General features: G+C 23.1%; 3 protein-coding genes across 3 annotated transcripts; 1 reads left to right on the top strand and 2 right to left on the bottom strand.

Moving 5' to 3' along the window:
- Window positions 1-3,203: 3,203 nt before the first annotated feature.
- Window positions 3,204-4,818, bottom strand: T551_03673 (uncharacterized protein; the record flags this gene model as incomplete). The annotated part of the gene is made up of 3 exons (XM_018375936.1): window positions 3,204-4,617; window positions 4,670-4,706; window positions 4,749-4,818. The coding sequence occupies 3 exons, from the start codon at window positions 4,816-4,818 to the stop codon at window positions 3,204-3,206; spliced, it is 1,521 nt and encodes a 506-aa protein (XP_018227855.1).
- Window positions 4,819-13,044: 8,226 nt separating this feature from the next.
- T551_03672 (uncharacterized protein) lies at window positions 13,045-13,993 on the top strand (the record flags this gene model as incomplete). The annotated part of the gene is made up of 2 exons (XM_018375935.1): window positions 13,045-13,066; window positions 13,113-13,993. The coding sequence occupies 2 exons, from the start codon at window positions 13,045-13,047 to the stop codon at window positions 13,991-13,993; spliced, it is 903 nt and encodes a 300-aa protein (XP_018227854.1).
- A 692-nt stretch (window positions 13,994-14,685) lies between these two features.
- Window positions 14,686-15,918, bottom strand: T551_03671 (uncharacterized protein; the record flags this gene model as incomplete). The annotated part of the gene is made up of 1 exon (XM_018375934.1): window positions 14,686-15,918. One exon carries the CDS (start codon window positions 15,916-15,918, stop codon window positions 14,686-14,688), a length of 1,233 nt encoding a protein of 410 aa, XP_018227853.1.
- Between the last annotated feature and the right edge of the window lie 83 nt (window positions 15,919-16,001).

Below are 16,001 nucleotides of genomic sequence, written 5' to 3'. Positions count from 1 at the left end.
AGTGGATTATAAAAGTAGCGATAAACAGACTGATAAGAAAACATGAATTATAGAAAAATCTATTGTAAATTAATGAAAAGATATTACTCTTTATTTTCTAGTTTTTTCCTCTATTTTGCTTGTTCGTTTCTTTTAAATATACGTACCCTTTTTTAACCTTTTTCATTCATTCATCTTTTTAGATCATAACCGAAATAACCACTACTATTACTACTTCTTTTATTGGATTTCACTCATCCACTTTCGATTTTCTATTTTGCTTCATAACATTCAATTATTGTATATCTTGCGTAGATTTAGAGCCTTGTCAACATTAATATTACAGTTAATGTAATTGCATATTTATTGTAAAAGTATTGATGTGTATTGATCTACATGCAACTCACGTGTTTGCTGTGCAAATTAACGTGCATTTTCTCCTCTCCTTCCGTATTTCTTGCTTCATCTATCTTTATGCAAGATTAAAAGAAATGTGATTTATAAAATAAATTTAGCTTCAAAAGAAAATATTTAGCTAACGAATGTACAAAATATTAAATTATCTATACATAACACTGAAACCGTTAGAAATAAATCCTCAAGAAAATAGTAACAAAGAAAAACGACAATCATAAAGCAAATATATTTGTTACCAAATTAAATGTATAGTTTTTTTCGTTTGTAATTTCATATTTTTTTTCTAAAAGTTTAAATTAATATAAATTTCTTAATTTAACAAATACATCTGGAATATTAGATGCAATACTATTTTCTAATCTATTGTTTATTTCTTTTAGTGTAGAGAAAATTTATTTTTTCTATCGAATTCCCTGTTTTTTTTAATATTCTCTTTAACTCTACTTGCATTTCTAAGTTCTATAATTCTAAATATTGCCTATTTATTTATTTATTTCAACTATTTCTTACTTTTTTTCTAATTTAATCTTTCTTTTTTCATTTTTACATAAAGCATTAATCTGTTGAATGGCTTAGATCCATCATTTTTTGACAACTTTTTTTTTTTTAATTTATGATTCGCTTTATTTTTAATATCTTCTTTTTAATGAATAATTCATATTTGTCTTTGAATTTTTCACAATCTATTTAAAATCTATAGTCAGCATTTGTTAGATCTTTGCAACACAAAATGAACTTATTACAATACAATTTCAAAGATCTATAGATTGTTTTTCTTTTGTTATCTTTTTTACATTTTCTAGAATATTATTTTCATTTATATATGCTTTTAATCTAGTACACTTAGATTTAATATTTCTTATGATTATGATAATCTTGCAAACAATTTTTTATGCATTAAAGTAAACTGTGTTTTTCTTTAAATTATTATATCGCTTTCTCTGATTTTCTATAAAATTAAAATCATTTAAATTTTTGTCCTAGAAATTTTCTTAAAAATATTCTAGACTTTAAGATACCATAATATTAGTTTAGTATATAATATAATTATTGCATCTTTTTTAAATTTCTTCCCAATATTCTATATTTTTATAATTTCTGCAATTTTTTTTGCTAGAAAATCTCTTTCAACAAAAGTTTTCAACTTACATTTTAAAATTTAATAATATTCTTCACAATACGTTTTGCAACACCCCATTCGCCTGTACAGCAAGTCCTTTTCTGCAAAACTCTTTGGGTTACTGCATAATTTTGAGAGACTTAATCTTTTAAATAAAAGTAATAAATCAAGTTGAATCTTTTTTAGTAAAAAACGTTAATGTTGTATTATAGGATGATTTTTTTACATAAATTAGACAAAAAACTTGTAAAATATGTTCAAATTATTTCTGAAAAAATAAAAATATATATTTTAGCAAACTATTACATTTTTTCTTCTATTAAAGTTATTTCCAGATAAATCTTAAAATCAAGCACTTTCAAAGATTTTGTAAAGATTTTGTAATTATTTTTTAAGATTTTTTTCATTAAATTAAATAAATTTATTTTTTTGGCCTTGTCTCTATAAAGATTTTATAAAGATTTTCCAAAGTTGTTTTTCTGCTAATATAATCCCTAGTCTTATAAGATTAAAATGTGAAGCAGGTGCTCTATATGTGAGTTTTTTCTTTTTAAATCGGTTCTCAAGACTTATACAATTTGCCTTTTCAATGTTCTCATTATTTTAACTGTAAAAATATCATTGTTTAAGCAGTAACAAATACATTTCATTAACATTTCGTTAGCAACATTTGTAAGCATTTTTTCTCTTGTTTTTAGAAATTTAGACTCATTGTTTGCTTTTTTCTTTAGAAATACCTATGTATATTTGATATTAAGACATTTTTGCTTTATTTTACTTTTTTTCTTGTTTAATTTTAAGCAATATTTTTTTAATTTCTTAAATTTTTCTTGGTTATTGAAATTCTGTTCCTTTAGTATCTTTAAAAAAACTTCTATTTTATTATGTTTTTTCTTATAGCATAAATCTCTTAGTTTATTATAGTTTTCTATAAAGTCAAAGCATGCTCTTTTTAAAAGTAGAGATTCTTGTTCATTTTGCATTTATTATTCGTTAATTCTGAAATTTATTTATTAATTATATCATTAAGATTTTTTAAAATTTAGTGCTTTTACTTTGAATTTTAAATTTTGTATTTTTCTGTTTATTTTGTATTTCCATAAAAACCTATAAGTTTTCATGCATTTATCTTATTTTTGGTGTCAGACTTTTCAGAACTTTATAATGCCATTTATGTTTTTCTCTTTTTTTTGGATTATTCTTTTTTTCAATAAACTTAAAAGATGCCTTTTCTCAAAATCATTATATACTTCTAATTGTTTTTTAGTTGTATGGAATATTATCTGAGATAAATCCTAAAAACAATATGGTAATATTGGTAAATTTTTAGGTAAACTGTGTTTTTATTTCATATCATTAATTAGAATATCAGGATATGTCCTCGATTAACTTATCAAAAATAAGGTCTCTACCAAGCTATTTAGTATCATTAATAATATAGAATTGATACAAAAACAAAATTAAAAAAACCGAGTACATATAATCTTACTGGATCAATCAGTTAACAAACATAATACTACAGAAAAGATAAAGAATTATGACTAATGATTAAATTTATGATTTTAATTTACATAAAAAGTATTACTATTAAAATAATTCTTCATTGAATATATAATTAAATAACTCCAAATATTTCAATTCCCCAAAAATATAAAATTCAATACAAAACTTAACCTTTCAATACTCATTAATAATCATAGACATTACATGTATCTCCAGGATGTAAACATAAATTAAGAGTATAAGGATCTGGATCTTTATATTCTATACACTTTTGAGTTAATCGCTTTCCACACCACGTTCTTTCTATAAAATCGTCTTCCTCGTGAAGATTTGATGCGTCCTTAACAAGCAGTCTTGCCATTGATTTTTTAGTACATATTAATTGAGCTCTATCACAATTATGTTTAAGATAACCGCCACTCCCAGAGACATAAAAAAAACAATCTGCTAAGGTATGCCTACAGAAATCCCGATCATAACCATTGTAAAAAGAAGAGCTGTAGAGTTTATCAGAACGATAATTCGAAGTATTTTTATGAGAAAAGCTGTTATAAAGAGGACCAATGTGACCATGAGGATTATCATATTCCATCCTCCGCTGAAAACCATCACATAGATTTCGTCTCTCATGTGGAGTACCATCGCAATGAGATAACAAATACGAATCAGAACGGTGAGTGTCACAATCGCCCAGATGTCTAGGACATGATGGGTCAAACGGTCCGCTCCCTTCACGATAAAGCATGAGACTTAGAGAAGGATCTTCAGGGTATTGTGAAGCATAATCATGAGGCTGAATATCAAAACCATATTTCTCGTATATACCAAAAAAAAATTTGTTTACTTCATATTCAGTAATCTTTGAAGAATCATACATAACTGATCCATCCACATGTCGAAACATTAAACATTGAGTCGTAAGCTGAAGACACAACCGTTTTACATCAAGACTGCATTCTCCAATCCCAGCACATCTCGAAAGAAGTTGACATGTCCCATGAGTTACTTGTTCCGTTCTCAACGCATTTTTAAGAGCCTCTTCTAATTGTGGACATTCCTCACCGGCTATCTCCTTTAGGATTTCCCAAGTGTTTTTCCAGTTTACGCAGAGACCCCTCAATTCTGGACTCAAGTCACCTAGTTTGTAGCACAGACCGCCTAATTTGTCTCTAAATAAATCAGGATCCTTCAAATCCTTCTGAAGACCTCTTAAAAGGATGTGATTGGCTGCATCTTGACGTGTTCGACCAACGCAAGAAACCATCATTTGTTCGCATACCTCAAGAAGAGGACGATAATGTGACCAAAACATAGAGCATAAACCAAATATAGTCCTGCATTCTTGAGGCGAATATTCTCTGTGTTGTAATAATTCTCGATGAAGATCTTTAGCACCTCCGATCACTTCATTAATATATCCGTTGCAGCTTTCTCTAGTTTCCACTTTAGCACATATATCTTTTAACCGCCTATCTATAGTATCTAAACCACCATATGCAGTAGATAATTCTCGACATAATCCCTTATTTGTATATGTGCAGTTATAATTATCTGAATCACCTGTTATGGTTATGAAGTAACAAGCAAGTTGCCATGTCCTATATAAATCTCATGAATATTGGATGCTTAAAATGCTAAGATTTTTCATACTCAGCTTTGTGGGCAAAACCATATATTTTCCAATGATCTAAAAAATTAAAAAGCTATAAAAAAAAAAAAGAAAAATAACCTCGAGTACTAATGCTTTTTGAAAAAACAGATATTATGTAAAAAAGAAGCGTAAATATAAGAGTCTTCATGAGTGAATAGAAGATCGGGGCTTAACGAAGGGACTCGACGAAAGAAATTTGAAAATGTTGCTTTTTACTTGAGTAATGTGAATTTTTTAATATGAAAAAAACATGTGAAAGTTTCGGCCTTTAAAAAATAGTGTCTAGAAAATGATAAATAAATAAGCACTCAAATGATGTTTATTGCTCAGATGCTATAGATAAATATATTATTTATAGGTTGAAGAGTTTTTATAAAAGGATTTCTTTTTGAAAAAGAGCTAGTTTAAAAGGTTCTTAAATTAACAAATTTAATAACATACTTTATGATTTATGTAGCTAAGTTTGGATTATATTAGTCTATGTATTAGTATTTTTATCTTTTTATCTTTTTGTATAATCTAATTTTTCATTTAATTGAAGAAATTGTGAGTTTGAATAAGATATATAGTAAGAATAAGATTTAAGATAAGATTTCAATCTAATATCGAGAGTATGATTTTTTGTTTGAATTAAAATATGTATTATTTATTTAGAATTATAGAATTTGTATCTCTGTATTGTTGTAAGATGCTAATATATTTAGTGCGTTTTATATTTATTTTTTAACATTGTGACTTGAAATCTATTTTATATTTATAGTATATTCTTAATTATATTTTTTAATTATTAATTCAATCTATAATTTTGATCATTGCTTTGTGAATATTGATCTTAAATATATCGTGGTGCATGAACATGTTATATAACATTTGATTTAATATTTTTAAAATTTATATTTTTTGAATTTTAATATTTTCCATTTTTCTGCTAATACTACAAAGAATGAGTAGACAGATTTAAGTTAATGTTAGATGAAGACTATGAAAATGTAAATAAAATAAAAATGTAGTGAACTACAAAAGAAAGTGTAAACTATTTTAAAGTTGATTTTAAGTATTCTTGATCTTACTAGATTTTAGGTTTTTATGAAACCTTAGTTTTTTAGGCATATAAGTATGAAGAGTTTTGTAAAAGTGAATCCTTATATTGTATATTTATTTTATAATGTCCTTTTATTTTTGTGCATATATCAAGAGTTTTTAAGACAGATATTTAAATATTTTTATAGAGTTTTTATATTTTTAAAAATTTTAAAATTACATATATTCTTTGAGTCCTCTCAATTATATCCTTAGTATTTTCCTACTAATCCTCTCTTGTTTTTATTATATGCAAAAATATATATATCTTTGGTATAAAAAGTATTATAATTTAAAAAATATTTTGTTTTTGATTTTAAAATCTTTGTTTATTTGGGAGTCTATTTTCTTAGCTTTTAGTTTATTTAATTCCCTTTTTGTATAGCGAAATATTTTTATTATTATCAACGCCGTTATCAGTACCGTTATCAGTGCCGTTTAATAATCATAATTATATTTACAAGTTTATAAAGTTTTTATAATTATTAAAGATAATATTTTTATTTAATGACTTGATTTTTATTATCTATTCTTTTAGATATTAATAAAACAATGTTAGTATATTTTATAAATTTTTATTAAATTTTTAAAATTTTTAAAAGATTCATTTCTTTTTTTAGCTCTTACGCTAATTCTACAAATATTTATATTTTGGTTAGTGTTTTCTATAAAATTTATGTATAATTCAGAATAAAGTCATAGCAGCAGAACCCTAGAAAGAAATATAATATTCTTACGTTATTAATTGATAATTTTTAAAATATCAATGATTTTTAGTCTTTCAATTTTAAATATTTTGTCTTAATTTTCCATATATACTATTATTTTCTAGGCAATGTTATAAATAATTTTTGTTTAATCCTTAGTATTTGTTTACCAGTTGTTAATATTTCTTGTGCTTATTTGGTAAGACTAAGCTAAAAATACCCAAGTGATTTACTTTTTAATAATTCGTTAGTTAATGTCTTAAGTTTTTTGGCATCATGTATATCTTTTATTTTCTAAATCACTTCTAAAATAAATTGAGACTTATGTTAATTATATCGTTTTCACCATTTATTTTTCTAGGAATTTAGTTGATTTAATAGTACTTTTTATTTGGATTTTTTTTAAAAAATTCTTTTTAACAAAATTTTTTTTTAATTATAATTTTTTTCATGCCTAGATGTTTAAAATATTATATGTTTTTTTATTTCATTATTATAATACATATTCTATTGATTTTTTAATTTCTTTTTTAATTTCTAGAATATTTATATTTTAATAAACACATTTTCCCAACATTGGTGTTAAAAACATTTTAAATTTACAATATTAATATTTCGATTATCTTTTTAGACTAATGTTTTTTAAACATATCTTTTTGTGTTGTTTTGAAGAATTTTTTTAACTTTATTTTTTGTGTAATTATAGAAAGTAGTTTTATTTAACAGAAAATAGTTCTCATAATAAGTATGTCATCTTTTTAAATTTATTTTTGGATTTTTTATGTTTGAAATTATTGTCGATTAATTTACAAAAGTAATATTTTTAAACAAAAGACATGTTTTACTGATGATGTTTCTAAATGAATCATTAGTTTCTAATTCAAGAATAGCATATTCTGTTCTGGCTATTTAAAAAACGTTTTAGATATTTTTTTCACATAAACGTATTTTTTATTTATTTTCTATAGTTTTAAAAAATTACTCTTAGGTCTAATCGACATTTGTTTTAACTGTTTGAGTTTTTAACTATGCTTAAAAGAGTTCTTAGAACTTTAATGCTCTTATAATACTTATTTCTTAAAATGTATGAGTTTTTTAATGCAAAAATATTTTCTTTAAAAATAACTATCCTTATTCGCTTTTTATGTATTTATTATTTATTAATAATGATTTTATATGTATTTTAGTAGTACTTTAAAGCTGATAAATTCTTTGAACTCCTCATTTTTTTAATTTTTTATTTAATACTGTCAAATTGTAAAGTTTTAAACGTATTTAAATCTACATTTATATGTTAATTATATTTTTTATATTCTTGTATTTATTTTTAGATTTTTCAGAATTAAAACTTAATTATTTGAATATTCTTTTTTTATTTGTTTTAATGACGTCGACGAATTTTAAATGATTTTATTTTCACCTGTAAAGAAATATAAAGAATTGAGTATATTTTAAAGATGACATTTGGCTTTCTGGATTGTTGTTTGTAAGGATGCTATTTTTTTATTTTGTAATTCGTTTTTTTTTTTTTTAAATTGATTGTTTTTAAATAGTATTTCTTTAAAAGTGATAATAATAAAACTTTATTTTCTATATTTTAATTATATATGAAAATTTATTATCTAACAGATGACTCTTGTAGCTTTTCTTTAGTTTATTGTAATCTTTTTGTTAATAGTATTGTTTGTTATCCTATGCTTATTGAAAAGACAATGTCATTTATATTTTAAAAGAATCTAGAGAGACTTGTTAATTTTACTATTAATTCTTTGCGTCAGCTTGTTGTTGAGTTATGTAAATGTCCAATTAATTTAGTATACAAATGTTCATTTGTATATTCTTTTAAAATCTTCTAGTAACATGTTAATTTTAGAGCCAAATAAGATATAAAAATATGATAAAGTCTAAATGGTATTACAGAACTATATTTCGACATTAGATTTATGACATTAGATTTATCTACTCTTTTTTTGTAATATTTGGTATGTTGTTAAAACCTGTAATTATAATCTAGATTAAAATTTTTATTCTAAAGTTTTATTTTCAAAAATATTACATCTTTAAGTTAATAGTATCTAATTTTTCATATTTATTTTTTTCTTTTTATAATGTTTTTTTTAAATTAGTCGATCAATAAAATATTAATTCTATTTTAACTACTCTTTGCATTTGTTTTTTTTAATCTTTTAAATATAAATTCATATAAGCATTGGAGAAATACTAGTTAGACTTTTTTGATTAAAATTTTTAATGTAATGTTTTCTTATACTAATTCTTTAAAAAATTTTTTTAGGTTTATTTTTTCTTATAGAAAATTAATTTATCGAATCCTAGTGTTTTGGATATATCTATCTGGTAATTTTTTTCTTTTATTTTTTAATAAATTTGTTACGATTAGGACTATTATTATAATCTAATTCACAAAAGTTGTATTTTTCTAGTAAAAAGTATGTTATATTTCTCAAATTCTTAAAAATATTTTTGATATTCTTAAAGGTTTTAAAAATTTTTAGAATATTTTTTCACTATAGTTGTACATAGGATTGAAGTTAAAGTATTTAGCTATAAATATGTTATCTTTCACGTTAAACTTCATTTACTAAATTGCTATATTTTCGGGTATAACAATTACTTCAGATTATATTAAATATATGCTTAAAAATATGAGATGTTTCTCTTAAAAACATATATTTTTATTCATAATCTTTGTATTTATTTATGTAATTTTTGTGTATAGTTTTTTAGATAAATATTTTTAGTTAAAGTAATTTTGTATTTTTGATCAATTTTAACTTTTAAAATTTTTAGATAAGCTTTTTATGCTTTCGTATATATTCTTCAATTTTAGGTATATACCTTTTATGTTTATGCTATGATATTATATTTCGTTATAATGTTCATTTTAAAAAGTTTTATATTTATTAACATTATTATTTTTTAAAATTAAATAAATTATATTATTTAAAAAATCTTTAAACACAATAAATGTTTAACAATAAATGTTTAAAATTTCATTGGTTTTTTAAATTTAAAAATAAACTTGAATTTTAAAAAATAAAATCTAATAAAGAATCTAAAACACATTTTTTTAAGACAATATACTTAATATAAGTGATGAGAATAAGTATAAAAACATCTATTCATCATAAGTATATATAAAATTTATTTTTAAAGATAAATTTCTATTCAAAAACTAATATTTAATAAACACTAGTTTTGAAATTAGAAATAGAAAAAAAAAAGTTAAATATTATTTTATTGGTTTTAATTTTTTTTAGAAAATTATCGAATTTTCAAAGTTTAGTATTAATAAGATTAAAAATATATTTTATTATTTTTTATTTTTCATTTTAAAAAAATTCTTAATTTTTAGTTTTGCTAATTTACTTTTAGATTATGTTTAACAAAAAATAACATTTCATATAGTTTGATCGCGGGAAAATGTTTAAGCTAGTTTAATTTTTAATAATTAAATCTTAATTTTGTTGTTTTTAATAACATATTTATATTTTTAAGATTATTTATATTTTATTAATGTTTTTGAAAATTGTTTTTTTAAATTGCTAGAAAAAAATAAAAGGTATTTATTTTTTTAATATTATTATTATTTAAATTAAGATATTATGCTTCATTAAGAAACAATAAAGTAAATTATATTTTATTCAAACAGTATAATTTAAAATTTGAACATAAAACTAATTTAATTTTAAAATTAAACTAGTCTAATAGGTTTAAGCTCTCCAGAATCATTTTCAGATTATGTTTAAAACACTTTTTAATATTATATATATATTTTAAAGATTATAAAAAATATTAGATAAATAATTAGACTTTCAAGTATAAGATACGTTATAATAAAGAATGTTCATTTAGTTCTAGTAATTTTTTTTTAACTCTTTATATACTTTTAAAAGATAATAAAATTTTTAAGGGAAGTTATTAAGAGTACAAAACCATGTAAACAGTATCTTATTTTTTTCTAATTTATAATATAGATTCAAAATATATTCAATATAAGTTAAAACTTCAAAACAATAGATATTTAATAGTAAAATAACTTGATAAGTTTTCCTTGATTTTTTTTCAAATAGTATTTAAACTATACATATCATTATAAGTATATTTAAAATAAATATATTCTTCTGTAACTTTATATTAAGTTATAAAGGTATAATTACTCAACATGTTACTGTGTGACATAATAGAAACACTATTTTTTAGAAATCATGAACCCATAAATATATTTTCTATGTGATTAGATAGTATTTTCACTTTAATATCCAAACTTTACATTTATCATTATACCTTTTACTACAATATTTATAAAGATTAAAAAATATTATTTAACAATGGATACAATAATCTTAAAAAATGTTATATATTTCTTTTGTAAACTATCCTTATTTATTGTTAAAAATATGAATATTATAAGAATGAAAGATTGTAATTTACTAAAAGGAAATGAGATAGCATCTTATATTTTTTTAAAAAAAAAACAATACCAAATCTACATCACTGAATATTTTCATATTTACCTAGTTGAATATGTCATGTAAAATGTATACTCTAAATATTTTTTTACATTTCTGTTGCAATTTAATGTAGATATTTTATTTTTTATTTATTATAAAATATAAAATGATTACAAAGATTAAATAATAAATATTTATCTTTTAATAATAAATACTTATAACTTGGGGCATGTTTTGAATTTTTTAAAAGCAATTTCTTAATATAAGAAGCAAAATATGAATAAGTTTTATTAGTATTTTTCACAAGATTTCTATCTTTTCTTTGTCTAAAGATAAAATTTCACCATATAAAAAACTAAATTAATTACATAATAAAATTCGTGATAAAATTTGCTAATACACTTTTAAAAGTTTCAAAGTTTATCTTCTAATAATATCGATAAAAGTATATTTCTATGATCTTTATAATGTCTTAAATAATAAATTTCAAAATTTCCAGATATATCAAAAATAAAAACATTATAATCTCTAAAAATATTATATGTTGTCTTATAATTTTTATAATTTTTAGTATTTAATTTTTTGTTCTAATATTCTAAAAATAACTTTTCAAATCAAAAAATATTAGGCTTCTTTTTTAAATTTTCTCATTTTTCTTTAATTATTGTAAATTCAAAAATGATCTACTTAGATTTTCATAAATACTATTTATTGTACTTAATTTACACATTATCTTTAATGTATTAATGAGATTTTCTAATAATTATTATATCTTTATATCTCAAAAATAACTTATATTATTCATTTTATGTAAAAATATTTAAAATCAATGCAAATAAAGTATGTTCATTTTTAATATTAGACCATGAAAATGGAAATATTGAGCATCTTTGTAACATATAAACTGATACAGAACATGATTATGAATTATAATTTTTATCTTTTAATTTAAATAAACTTTATAAAAAATAATTATAAAAAACGATAAGCTTTAGTTTTTTAAAGAATTCAATTTTTTTTTTTTATAATTAACTTTGAACTATCTGTTTTTTATTTTAAATAATTATAGTTATATTTTTAGAAAAATGATAAGTTTTTAACTAAAATTAAGAATTTATTTAAAAGTTTTAAATTATTTTATTAAAATAATAACTATTATTAAAACTAATTTCTTAATATTCATTTGAATATATTCGCGTTTATGTATGTTTTACATATTCATTTCTTTTATGTTTTGTATATTTTTTAATATTTTTAATTTTTAAAATTATATTTTTTTCATTAAATTTATCATATTTATGAAATTAAAAATATATAATTACTATGAACGATCATATTTATGAAAAATTTTTTAATTTTTTTTAATTTGTTATTTCAAATAATTCTATTTTATGTTAAATTTTATATTATAATATCAGGAAAATGAAATAAGTTGTAATAATTTTTTTAAATTCAAGTTTAGAGTTTCCAGTATTATCATGTAATTAATCTGTTTATATAGTTCGTGGATAATGTAGGTTTAATGCGAAATAAATATGGAATAAATAAAACATAATATTAGTTATAAAAATTATAAAAATAAAGAACATGATCAATAAATACTAATTAATTAAATAAGGAATATTGATTTTATTTTTTAAAACAGTCTAAATTAATGCAAATAAATAGATATTATTATTTTTTCTAATCTCTACTTTTTACTTTTGCTTATTTTCTTTAATCATTTATTAAATATATATTAAATATATACTTTTTGTTTTAAATTATCACTTAATTTTAAATTTTCTACTTTGTATCTTTTGTCATATTTCATAGGTTTACACTGTCTTATTGACATGTATCATTATAAACATAGTTTCAAAAATTACTGCAAACTTGCTTATGTGCAATTAATGTATCTATAGCCCATATAGCTGTTATGTGAATTGCTGTAAATTTTCTTTTGTCTCCTAAATATCTTTAAAACTATCTGTTTTCATTATTATAGCTATTTTTTTTGTTAATGGCTTTATTTATTGAAATTTTGCGACGCTTTTAACACTGTATATACATAATCTAACATTCTACATACTCGTAATTTATATATTCTTTTCTAAACCCAAATTTTTATGAATAATGATATATTCTTTTCAGTTTTGTAGATAAAACAAGTGTAGATGTATTAGTAAATCAAACGTTTATAGTTCTTTTTTTTATTGCATGTATCTTTCTATCTCTTAGTACAGTTGATGAATGTCATTACTTTGCAGGACTATGTTTATTTTTAAAACCTCTTTTTCCTGAGCTTGAAGATGCTTGCAACAAATTTGGAGCTAGATGTTATATGCAAACACGTCATGATGCAGCAGTTGGTGTTCTTTTAAAAGGGCTTACTGGTAAAATGGATACACCAGAGAATTGTAGAAATGCATTAGGAAGTCTTTGCCTCTACCTTTCTGGACTTTTTCCGGAACTAAGATCTTTATGTCTATTTTGGCCCGGTACATGCACTCATCTTAAGAAAATTGCAGATGAGCAATGTCAAAATCTTGAAAATGAATTAGAAGCTGTATCAGGTGAAAATTCCAGTGAAGAAAAATGTCAATTAGTTGGAGAATGTTCTCACGTTTCAGGTAATTGTAATGATCAGGTGAAGGCAGACTGTCAAGAACTTACTACAGCATGTGCAAAGAATAAACATGCAAAACGTTCACAATTAGACGAAATTCCACATACAAATAAGACTTTGGTGGAAGGTGTTTTCAATAAAACACTTGAAGAGACAAGCGTTTTTATACAAGTTCATGAAGCAGTTAGTGAAGAACCACATGATCCTTCATTAGCTCTTATGCTTTTGGGTGAAAATGGTCATCATCGTCATCATCATCGTCACCTTGAATCTCAATGTCATCGGCATTTAAACAACTGTTCTCTTTACGATACTGATCCACTTATCAATGAGTTATGTACAAATGGCCATGAAAATTCTAAAGGAGAAGAAGCTTGTCACAAGTTTCCACATAGACTCACTCGGCCTAGCAATGGTTATCTTTATAGTTATCATTTATTTTTTTCAGAGATATGATGTATACTTAATATTGAAACATTTTTGCATTATTTTTCATCAATTTGCTTCTTTTCTTGTCTAATTTCAAATAATATTTTTTTTAATTTCTTAAATTTTTCTTAGTTGTTAAAAAAGCTTTCTTAATCGTTTTGTCATACTTCTGACAATATAGGTTCCTTAGATTATTGTAAACATCGACATTATTAGGGGATATTTCCTCTGAAAGTATGAATTTTTGTTTATTTTCTTTATAATTGCCATTTATTAATTTTGAAGGTGCTTATCGACTAAAAGCTTTTTTTAAATTCGGTATATAAATTCAATATATTTATTTTAAACTACGTTTTCAAGTTCTGAAGATTTTTATTTTTTTATTTATAAAAATATTTACAAGTTTATTTTATGTATTTTAACATTAAGTTTCTAAAATTCTACATTATCTTTTATATTTTTTCACATTTTTTCCCCATATTACATACTTTTGAAAATTAAATCTAAAAAATACATCTTAAAATCATTATACATTTTTATTTGTTCCTTAATTAGAAGCTCATAAGCTTAATATATAAGACTACCATTAAAAAAACACATTTGCTTTTATAGAATATACATGATCAAACAAAACTTAAATGCTCAAGTATTCCGCAAAAAACAAAGCAAAATGAAATTTAATGCAAAATCTAATTCGCGTGTTCATCATTTTTAGGAAATTAATCAATTTTCGGTGGCTCTCCATTTGAGGATCCATCATCTGAAGGTTTATCATCATCTGAAGGCTCATCATTTTCTGAAGGACCCTCTTCTAAGAGACCATTTTCCGAGTCTTCCGACTCTTGATATAGGGATTCAGAAACACTTTCTAAAGTATCACATGTAGAATCAAGTTTTAGACAATAATAGAGTCCAAATAAATCTGAAGGAGGTATTTTTTTACAGTTATTGGCTAGTTGTTTTTGACAATATTGCGAATCACTTGTTAAGCTAGAATAATCATTGTAATCTTTACCCAATATATGTTCAAGAGCTGCTTTTGCTAATGAAGTTTCATAACAATGTGCTGTATATTTAATACATTCATCTTGAATATGTTTGCCTCCATAATGACCAAAAAAATAGCACAGTCCATAAACATATTCACATTCACTCACATCAACATTAGCAGAATATAAACGAGAGAAAGGATCAGTATCTCCTAAAACAGATCCTCCTTGAGAAAAAAAGTTCGTAAGATTAGCAAGATAACCATTGCTAGGCCGAGTGAGTCTATGTGGAAACTTGTGACAAGCTTCTTCTCCTTTAGAATTTTCATGGCCATTTGTACATAACTCATTGATAAGTGGATCAGTATCGTAAAGAGAACAGTTGTTTAAATGCCGATGACATTGAGATTCAAGGTGACGATGATGATGACGATGATGACCATTTTCACCCAAAAGCATAAGAGCTAATGAAGGATCATGTGGTTCTTCACTAACTGCTTCATGAACTTGTATAAAAACGCTTGTCTCTTCAAGTGTTTTATTGAAAACACCTTCCACCAAAGTCTTATTTGTATGTGGAATTTCGTCTAATTGTGAACGTTTTGCATGTTTATTCTTTGCACATGCTGTAGTAAGTTCTTGACAGTCTGCCTTCACCTGATCATTACAATTACCTGAAACGTGAGAACATTCTCCAACTAATTGACATTTTTCTTCACTGGAATTTTCACCTGATACAGCTTCTAATTCATTTTCAAGATTTTGACATTGCTCATCTGCAATTTTCTTAAGATGAGTGCATGTACCGGGCCAAAATAGACATAAAGATCTTAGTTCCGGAAAAAGTCCAGAAAGGTAGAGGCAAAGACTTCCTAATGCATTTCTACAATTCTCTGGTGTATCCATTTTACCAGTAAGCCCTTTTAAAAGAACACCAACTGCTGCATCATGACGTGTTTGCATATAACATCTAGCTCCAAATTTGTTGCAAGCATCTTCAAGCTCAGGAAAAAGAGGTTTTAAAAATAAACATAGTCCTGCAAAGT

This window comes from Pneumocystis jirovecii, assembly GCF_001477535.1.
Source record: "Pneumocystis jirovecii RU7 chromosome Unknown supercont1.21, whole genome shotgun sequence".
Classification (NCBI taxonomy): Eukaryota; Fungi; Ascomycota; class Pneumocystomycetes; order Pneumocystales; family Pneumocystaceae; genus Pneumocystis; species Pneumocystis jirovecii.
This window is presented reverse-complemented; position numbering and strand designations above follow the sequence as displayed.